General features: G+C 36.7%; 2 protein-coding genes across 3 annotated transcripts; both read right to left on the reverse strand.

Annotated features, from left to right (window-relative positions):
• LOC18585912 lies at positions 889-3,191 on the reverse strand. Its single transcript, XM_007008984.2, has 5 exons — positions 3,006-3,191; positions 2,690-2,785; positions 2,493-2,567; positions 1,672-2,038; positions 889-1,326 (listed from the first exon to the last, which is right to left on the reverse strand). The coding sequence occupies exons 1-5, from the start codon at positions 3,030-3,032 to the stop codon at positions 1,055-1,057; spliced, it is 837 nt and encodes a 278-aa protein (XP_007009046.2). The 5' UTR covers positions 3,033-3,191; the 3' UTR covers positions 889-1,054.
• LOC18585913 (auxin transporter-like protein 2) lies at positions 4,984-9,668 on the reverse strand. 2 transcript variants are annotated; one of them, XM_007008986.2, is made up of 9 exons: positions 9,029-9,668; positions 8,562-8,744; positions 8,255-8,440; positions 8,035-8,147; positions 7,730-7,913; positions 7,538-7,635; positions 6,651-6,858; positions 6,304-6,561; positions 4,984-5,534 (listed from the first exon to the last, which is right to left on the reverse strand). In XM_007008986.2, exons 2-9 carry the CDS (start codon positions 8,730-8,732, stop codon positions 5,328-5,330), a joined length of 1,425 nt encoding a protein of 474 aa, XP_007009048.1. In that variant the 5' UTR covers positions 8,733-8,744; positions 9,029-9,668; the 3' UTR covers positions 4,984-5,327. The 2 variants fall into 2 exon arrangements, with proteins under 2 accessions (XP_007009048.1, XP_007009047.1); XM_007008985.2 differs by having other exon boundaries at positions 9,019-9,668.

A 10,430-nucleotide genomic window follows, 5' to 3' on the forward strand; every position in this document is an offset into this window, starting at 1 on the left:
AGTGGCTAATCTTAGATATTTCAAGAATTAAAATATTTTCCATTATTGTTCTTTTTTTTTCTTGCATAATTATACAATTAAATATTCAATATATTGTCAAAGATTTTAAACACGTCTTATTTCAATATTAAATTTAATTTTCTAATCCGTATTTTAGAAAAAAAAATTCGAAATTATAAATTATCTCGTGATTTTTGTACAAATTATCAATAAAAAATTTAAAATAAAAGGAGTAATTTTATCTCCTAATATTTATGATGTATGTAAATTATTATTGAGTCCTATCTATAATATATTTATAATGAACATAATATTCGATCTTATACAATATTTAATATAATCATTAAAAGATTTTAAACACGATCTTATCTCAATTAAATTTCATTATCTAATTCGTATTTTAAGTAAAAAATTCAAAATTATAAAATTATTTCATAATTTTCTCACAAATCACGTACTAGGAAAAAGTTAAGATAAAAGGTACGATTTTGTTTTCTCGTGTTCTCAATATATAGAAATTATTATTGTATTTAATGCACTATTTTCAAAAATTCAAAAAAAACAATACAATAATTACAAATTTCTTTCTTTAAATATGGTCTTAACAAACATTTTTTGTTATTATTACTATACAGTTTAAATTTGAAATCATCCAACATCTAAACTAGGGATGGCAATGGGAATACCCTCGACTATTCGATCCTATATAGGGGTATTTTATATTTGGGTTTAAAACGGATTAGGGTAGCAAGTTTCATCTAAACTCGAGATTATCATTACACCCTTGCCATTTTGAGCCAGAAAAATTATTGCTTTGCTCTTCAAATTTTGAGAATCAGCAAGGAAAAAGAAGCGATCATCCAAGTATTTTTATGACATCAAAGCCAATGAACCGAAAAATGGAATTGGATTTCATCTGATTGTTGACAAGATTACATTCGATATACATCATGAATGAATATTCTTCCATTGGGAATTTCCATAAGCAGAGTTTTAAGCCAAATCCCAGTAAATATATACCTATTTTGCTAGAGAATTTACAGCTGAAAAGAGTTCAGATATCCTCAGGTTTTACATTCCACCTTTGCTTTCTCTCTCTCTGTCCCCTGAGACTTAAAAGCAAGTTTTCCATTTCTTCAGCTAATGGCCCTGGTGTTAGCTCCACAAGATCCTCCTCATCATCACTGCAGATCCAGCCATAGTAAGGCCTGCGTTGCCTAGTTGAATTGCTCTCTGGCATTGGTGGGGTATGAGTAAGAGATGGAGTAGAGTGGCTAGTGCTCCCAGGATGCTGAATAGGATCTCTCTCGGGGCCTCCGGCTTCGACTGATCGGAGACGTTTACCAACATGAAAACAAGGGTATTTACAGTGTGAAGAAAATGAAATTCATTGGTAAGTTCAGATGCAATTCTGCATATTGGAACAAGTTGCATGATTGTTTAATGTGTCAATCGTAACATGCCCTGTGTTCAAACATTGGCAAGTTGAATATAAAAAGGTAGAGAAGTGTTTTTTTCCCAAGTTTTTCATTCATTTATTAGGTCCGATATGAAATGCATCTCTATGTTTCTCAAATTTATAAGTTACAAACTGCTACTTGATTCAATCGATTCAAAAAAAATTGACCAAAACCTGTAATTTTCAATGGGAAAAATGGGAAGACTGGTTACCAGATTCATTTGACAGGTTTGCAGTGCCCAAAGCCTCATTAGTCTCTGATGCAGGGTCCAAGCCATTGCTGATCTGCAATGCGGTGTTGGGAGGATTCACATCAGAGCATGCAAGTGCAAGAGTCCAACCACAAGTCTCTGATGCAGGGTCCAAGTCATTGCCGATCTGCAATGCGGTGTTGGGACGGTTTACATCAGAGCATGCAAGTGCAAGAGTCCCGCCAGAAGTCTCTGATGCAGGGTCCAAGTCATTGCTGATCTGCAATGCGGTGTTGGGAGGGTTCACATCAGAGCATGCGAGTGCAAGAGTCCCACCAGAAGTCTCAGCAGCTGGTTCCTTGGAATGACTTGTTTCTCCTCCGTTGTCCTTCAAAACAGGATTGAAACAAATAAATGTTGAAAATAGTCAATGAAACTAACAATATGCTTGCTGGCAATGTTAGCATGTGTTCTGTAATCTGTATAACCAGTAGCCACCTCCCCTCCAAAAGGGAGGCCCCAAGCTCAAAACCTCCAAAATGATGGAAAAGGGTAAATCGCTGATCAGTTCAATGAAGCCATATGATCATAAGAAACTCCCAAAGAAGAAAACAATTAAGCAATCCAGAAAGCAGCACAAACAATTCATGAGTAACAGATAGGAAGGAGCATATCAGCCAAGAAAGATTGGAAGAAAAATCAGGTGATGGGGGAAGACAACAAACATGAGGACCAGACATCTAACTCCTCAAAACACCATGAATCGTAAGAATTTCAGCTTTTCGCAAAAAGAGTTACAAAAGCAAGCTTTATAAGAAGCAGAAAACGAATAAAGCTTTTACCTTTTCAAGTATAGCTTCTATCAGAACCTTGTAAGCAGCATCCTCAATGAAGGGCCACCCTTCTTCCCCATACACCTAAATCACAAACAAACGCACAAAAGTTCCCTTCTTTTTAGCTTGTTTCCTTAATCAGAAAACAGAAACTCAAAACTTCTAAAGCAATTTTTTTTTCTTTAAGATAAGGAAAGGAAACCCACGTTTAGGAGTTCCTTGATGGTTTTGACAACCAAGTTGTTAGGGAATCCAAATGGCTTCATTGCATCAGTGGCTGCAGCCATTCTTGTATTAGACCTCTGCAACAGAGAGAAAAAACAGAGCAAAATTAGAAAAAAAAAAAAAAAGGGGAAAACACTGAAAACAAGGACCTGAAAGATAAACAGTGAAATAATAAGAACAAAAAGAAGGAAGAGTGAAGAAACAACCAAAAGGAAACAACTTTTCTTGAAACGTGAGTGAAGATGGTTTGATAGGAATCAAAAATGAGAGAAAAGAAAGGAAAATGGAAGAAACTACCTTTCTTGAACGTCCTCTTGGAGCCATTACTATCTTGCTTTTGCCTCTCTCACTCACACTCCGTTGACACTGAGGAAAAATAGAAACTTTATAAAGCACTCAGCTTGGTTTTTAGCCCGAGAGAGAAGGTGACAAAGCGGAGCTGTACAGGCCGCAAGGCAGAGTGAGTTACAAACCAAATGGGGGGAAGGAAAGTTTACTTGGTTTTTTTTTGTGCACGTGTAACCATGGGAGTAGTCCAAAGTATACACGGTTGAGATGAAGAGCCAACTCAGCTAAAAATAAAAATGAAGGGGTTTGATTATGCCACTTCCACCATGGGTGGTGGCTGGCTCCGACAGAAAATGGGTCATCAAAACAGTTGGTTTCATTTTAGTAGCTGTATTTGGATGTTGATTATGGAAGCTTGAACTCTGCCTTCAACTCTCATCAAAGTTTAGTACCAAAAGAACATGAGTTTAGTAATGCAGAAGATCAAAATGGACAGGTAAACAGATTTGCCAACGGCTGGTGTTTTAAGTAGACAAGATCTTCCAAGGTTTCTGGCTCTGAATTGGGTGGGAATCCACTGTTCATGGAGATTGCATGTGCAATGTGACTCCTGCTGATGAAGATAAATTGTGGGAGAGGGAATCTGTCTTTCCAACCATATCTTGTGAAGCTTTCATCATTTGAGAAGCTAAGCATACTGTCCATTCCTGGTCATGGGCTAGTTATGAAAGGAGAGGGCAAGTATGGGAAATCGAGGTTATGGTAAAATCACTGATATGCATATATGTTTCACTTCAATCTGCAAAAAGAAGCATTTGCAGGTGGCAGCTAACACATTTTAATGGTTCAAAACCCTGTCAAACAACCATAAATCTAATATAGTTCATGAGGTTTTTTAAGGTATTAAGCCAAAATCCATATAGCAATCAGAATCAGATAAGTTCTGTACCAAATCACTGCTCACTGAATGAGCAACATCTGACAGAACATCTCCAGTGGAGTCTGTCAAAATGTTGGTCTGAGCTACAAGTTAATACTTGCAGAGGGAAATAGAAGAACACCCCCAATCTTATGTAAGGTTCAAGCAAATGGGCAAATCTATATCTTTAAATTCCATTAGGGAAACCCATATGCTCCAATCTCCATGCCACAGCTAAGCCCACATAACAAAGCCTGCCATAACAGAACTTAGAACCCAAAGAAATGGAGGACTAAGAAGAAGAAGAAAAGTGGGGAAAGAAAAGTGTAAAGAATGGATGTGTACTATTACAAATCACGCCCATGCTTAGTTCAAATCCAAAGCTTTGAGGGGGACCCTTCTTAGGCTTCCAAGTCAAAAGAATAGAAAAGTGAAAATATGATTAACACTATCATGAAATAGACCCTTTTGTGCCAAGCATTGTGAGGTAATTTCATATTTTTTTATGCACTTTAATATGTGGGAAAAAAAAGTTGAAAAAAAAAGCCCCATGCCTTTGAAAAAGGGAAAAAGAGTCTTTGAAAATGAAGACATTCTTGTGATCCTAGGGTCTCCCTCTCTTTTACTCGAAACACACATTTTCTAAAAATCTCTTTACATAAAATTTATCGATTTTTATCATCATTTTTGAAATTTTTCTTCTTAAGCAAAACGTTATCTCGCATTCTCCCATCATATGATAGACACATTATTTTAATAATTAAAATACAAAATTATTTAATTGTTATTCAAAGAATTAAGAATTAAAATGTAAGAGGTAAAGATATGATAAGTCTATCATGTTCGAGTGTTTCAACCGTATCATAGAACTCGAACTCATGAAGATGCATCAGCAGCAAAGGTTCATAGGCATGGGGGATGGGGATAAAGATTGAAAGGAACATATACCCAACGACAGTGAAAACAACCATTTCAGCAAACCCCAAATCTAGGGGGCCCTTTGCCAATTAGTTCCAAATTTGACCAGCTGAAACACATGAGATGGTCAAAAGGAATTTGGACTTGAGATTATAAACTGTAATCATATGATTTGGATTGATATCAACTCACATGCCAAAAGGGGTTCCAAGAGAGAGAAGCTAGCAAATGTTTACAAGCCATGTGAAGAAGAATAGCAGCTTGAAAAGATTTACCCTTTGCTTCTTCCCATTGACAAAAATATAGAATACTGAGGAAATACAACCCATTCACAGTTCACCAACTAGTTGTAGCAAAAGGTAGAACAAAAGAGATGGAAACTACAGCACACTGCATGTATGGGAGAGGTGCAGATGCCTCCCAGGAGTATAATACAAAAGAAAAGGATGCTATAATGCACTGTAATTGGAATGAGAAGAATAACAAAAAATACTTCAGTGATGCTTTGATGATGGTGAGGGTGGGCATTGGTAGCACTTGGCAAAGAGCCCGAATGTATCGACTTGCTTGATGAAGTTTGTCATACTAGCCCAACCTCCCAATCCAAAGCCAACTACGAAGACCCATGCCACAATGAATGTGTTCACTGCATACACTGCTGTCCAGCTTGGGAGGAAGAAAGGAGGCTTCTCAGCTGCATTCTGCCCACACAAGAAATTACCAAAAGAACAAACAAAGTAAGTTGATCATTTAATGTGAAGAATAAGACCTTGATGGTTTAGCCTACCAGCTAACTTTCTAAGATGTGGCCAGCACAAAAATTTAAACCGAGTGATAAGGATATGCCACCAACCCTCATCTTTGTTTCATATACTGTGCGTATATTTACTGTTAAATCCACTGGTGGGACAAGAATCATGGGGACTTAAGAGGTGAAAATGACCTACAACCTTACATTGTATCGAAATAGTACTACTAGTTTTTGAACATGACAGAGCACCCCTAGTTGATTCACAGCCTCTTTGAAAACGATTTTCTTGTAAGGACAGGAAATTGTGAAGAGTTGAACACAAGACTGGTGTATTAACTATAGTGGGAATTGGAAACTCTCCTGACTTGTCACAAACAGCTGAAAACATTGCATGATTGCTTGGATAGATTACACCAGGAGATAGTTAGATACTAGGAATTATTATATGTAGCAATCAGGATGATCTAATCAGGTAAGCCAATAATGGATGAGGACCCTTCATTGGGCATGTCCTACAGACCAAGGTACCTCCTAAGCATCAAAATTACCTCAGGTATCTATTGGAACTCATCTGATCATTATGGCTAGGAAAGGATGGCTCATAATGATAGAGTAGCAACATTATTGTGGCATTCGACAATGCCAGCCGGATTGCACAAAACATTTGGAGAGAAAATTAAGATAAGAAATGAAGAAACTGGACCATTTTCAGGATTTACCTGTCGGGCGGAGGCTGATTTATAAGTGAGCATATGAGCCAAGGCAGGGATGATGTAGACAGTGAAGCTGACCAGAAGAGATCCTACAGCCGAGTTAATGGGACCAAAGAAAGGAAATATGATAGCCAAGAACCAGATAGGTATCACCACAGGTAAGCGGCATACTGCCCTCAAACATATGCTTTTTGTATCATGCATCCCCACCACTTTCTCCCACACAAAGTACAATGGCGTACAAGCAAACCCAAATGTAATAAACTGCGAAACAATTGATCATGTCAATTTAAGTAATCCAATAAGGTTCCGATAGCATAAAAAAAAATTGGTTTTGTAGGATATCCATAAACCTGGTGAATTAACATTAGCACAACTGCTGCATCACGCCATCCAGAGTGTGGAAGGAGTGAAAAGGCATTGGAATGGTTAAGGAGTTGATCACCGAAAGCCCAATAGACAGCAGCAGCAGATGGGATGGTTAGCGTGAAAACATAGAGAGTGGCCAATAGGTATATGCACTTGAATTTCTGAGGCTTCCACATCGCATGCATAATTTCACTGCAAACATAAAAATTTTTGTCCAAAACTCAGTTCTACTCAACTGCAACTAGTAGTGGTTTAGTCAAAGGTAACCAAAGGGACCAGGGTTGCCACTTTTTAATAAGGTTACAGAATATGTCTAAAGATCTCCTAAAGCAAAAAAAAAAAAAAAATCCATGGTTAAAGTAGCAGAGGACCCCTGCAATTATCATGCTGCAAACCCCACTCAAGGAAGTGGATTTCAAAAAGCTCAACCCAACCAAGAGTACTAGTTTTCATTATTTCACCACTTCCATCATATTCTTTTTTTCCCTGTTGTATTTAATTTTTGATGATTTTGACCCAAGTTGATGCACACATTTATAACCAGCAGAGCTGGTAACCTACCAGGATTGATGATTCTGCAGCAAAATCTCTAATAAGGAATTTACTGCAACTTTTGACTAACACAGGAGACAAGAAAGGTACCAACCCAGAAGAATTGATTCAAGGGTAACTTTACCAAGTGAACAAAGGATATCAATGAATTTGTTTCTTAAACTAGTCTCTTTCTCAAATCCCAAATATGGGAAGCAAAAGCTGCGAATAAGATCCTACTGTAACAAATATTTTACTGCCGTTGCAAAGTTTCTGTTCAATAAAATAAAGCAAAAAATTATATTGTTTTAGGAACTGTAGCAATAATAATAACACCTACACAGTGACAGCATGTCCGCCGAAAGTATAGAGGATATTGGTGGCGCCAGTGAAGTACAAAACCAACTTAGTTGGACCTTGGTGAGTTACACCCTCCACCTGTAAAAGAAAGAAGGTAAAACTAGAAGAAGTTGAAAAGAAAGAGATCAAATCAAAAATTGAGGAAATATCAGAACCCTTTCTTTGTTTTTACCTGGCCATGGACAAGGGCTGCTATGGTCAGATACCAAGCAGTGTAGGTGGTCATGCCGAGCCCCAGAAAAGACCACATTCTATAGTTGTGAAATGAGGGGATGAAGACTGTGGTAGCACAGCAAGCTCCAAAGATATAAGTCCATGTCCTCTTGTCTAACTTGTCATTTATGTAATATATGTTGCTGTAATCAACTCATAGAAACATCAGAAATCAGTTGATTAATGCCAAAACTCAGTTTCATTAATCCATCAAAGTCTAAAATTTAATTAAAAAAAGTTGGGGAATAATTCAAGAAATGGGACCTGGCACAGGCTATAAGCTGAATGACAGATCCAAAGAGCAGAAAAGTGCAGTTAAAAGCCAATCCAACAGCTTTCCAGTAAGGTCCCAAGAGACCATCTAGCACTTCAAACCACTGCATGTAAAAAAAATTATATTGAAGGATGATATGTGAAATTTTATTTTTTTTTTTGTTTTTCAAGTAGGTATATTTTTTAAAGCTGTTGATCTTGAAAAGCTAACCTGTATGACATGGTTCTTGAAGCTGACATTCTCTTTCTCCTTTCTGCTTCGGTACTCAATATACAGAACACTGATGAGATAAGCAGTCCAGCTTCCAAGAAAGCCATAAAAAATCTGCAGAATAATCCCCGAAAGCATTCCCATTTGAGAGAAAGAATATGGTAGTGTTAACAGAACTTGAGCCACCTGCAACCCCACCACCAAAAGAAGAACAAGAAGAAGAAGAAAGAATCTTTGTCAGCTAAAAAAAAAAAGGAAATAGTTTTTACACTGCTTTGATTACAATTTTGAGTTGGGAATTTAGTACCTGATTTGAAGCACAGCTAAACCAGGCATCATAAACAGAACCACCATGCCAAAGAAGGCTCTTAACACTGAAGATGGAATGATCTCCCTTCTCTTCCTCTTTCTCTTCATGTTCAGAAGCCTCATTAAGGCTTGGAACAATTGCTTCCTCAGCCTGTTTCTGTCCTGACATTGCTTCACTTCTCTATAGATCAAAATCAAACACAAAATCAAACCAAACACACAAGCCAAAACCAAGGAAGAAGACACAAAAGCAAGCAACTTTAGACCATGAACCTCAAATATTTTTTACTATGTTACTTTATTTCAAGGATGCCTATTGGCTTGTAATGGAGAGAAGTAGAGAAAGAAAAAGGGAGATTCTTGACAAATGTGAGACAACCCGAAAATCAGCTCAGCCTCTTTAAGTTCTCTCAAAGAAAGAGTGAAAGAGAAAGAGAGTGTCTGTGTGAGTTTACCTTGTTTTACCTTTAAAAGCAAGAAACCACAGTTTTTGGGTGGCTGTTACAGCTTTAAATTTTCTGGTTCACCAGGAGGTTACAAATTTATATCTCAGAAACACTTGTAATTCATAAATGACTTAACAAGAAGACAGAAGAATCCCAGCTTCAAAAAGAAGTCTTAATTCCAAGGTTGGCAGTGCCTTAACTCCCTCAAAAAGCCAGCTAACAACCCTTTAAAATGCTTGTTGTACTACCAAAAACCATTTCTTTCACACTCAAAAATCCAACAAGCAATAAATAGCTTCCCTTTCCTTCTCTTGAAGAAGAACTAAACAACCCTTTTTTTTTCTCTTTTGAAAAACGAGATCTGCCAGGGAAAAGCACCACCTGAGAAAAGCAAAATAGGGTACTAGTAGCTGCTAACTAGGAAACTAGGGAAGGTAGCTTTGCTTGCATCCTTTTTCAGTGTTTTTAAGCAAACAAAAACAAGAACAAGAACAAATCTTTTCCTCTCTTTTTTTTCAAACTCTGTGTCTGAGTTTTCTGTTAAGACATAAGAGTGGCAGAGGGATCCTTTTAGCTTCTTCTTTTCACACAGTATGAACTCTCTCGCTCTGTTTCATAGTCTCTTTGGGTGTTGTCTCAGTTACTATATCCGGATATCCTATGAAAATAAGCCTTTTTAAATGGTTTAATTCATTGGGTACTGACCCAAATCTTAAGTAACAGTACCAAAATATTAACTTTTTTTTTTCTTTTAACTCAAAATTTTCTCCTACTTTTAATCCCAATGCTAATGATTCATATAACTTTTGGTAAAAAGTCCACTCAATTTTCATTCCCTGAACAAAAAGACGAAAAAAGAATTAAACCAAACATTCACATTTACATGTTTCATTACAATTGTTAATGAAATTACTTACTTCTTGTATGCTTAATCTACCCTTTTTTCATCATTGGAGAAATGCCTTAGGATAGAGTGTTTGGTGTTCCTATGATTTTTTATGGCAATTGCTTATGGAAGAAAACTTCATCATTTTGCAGTGTTGTTTGTTTAAACTTAAATTACTTCTAATAATAATTCTAACATATACAGGAAAAGAAAAATTTGTTGACAGGCAAGATAAAAGGAAAGTAAAGAAAGAAAAACAAAGAAATGGTCATCATAGATCAAAAGCATCATCGTGATCATAAACTGCGTAGCTTCTGCTAGTAGTCATAACTCATGAAATGAAATTGTAAATTAATCACTGGCACTTCATAGCTACAAGCCTACAGCCATGATTGCCATAGCATCATCAATCAGCAACATCAACATAAAAAAATAAAACAAAAACCAAAGCTTGTCCAAATGATATTCATTGATCAATATGTTCCCTTGCCTTTGTTCAACCAAAGAAAAAAGCCACTTAAATTTCAGTGTTAGT

Source organism: Theobroma cacao, chromosome 10 (genome assembly GCF_000208745.1).
Source record: "Theobroma cacao cultivar B97-61/B2 chromosome 10, Criollo_cocoa_genome_V2, whole genome shotgun sequence".
NCBI lineage: Eukaryota > Viridiplantae > Streptophyta > Magnoliopsida > Malvales > Malvaceae > Theobroma > Theobroma cacao.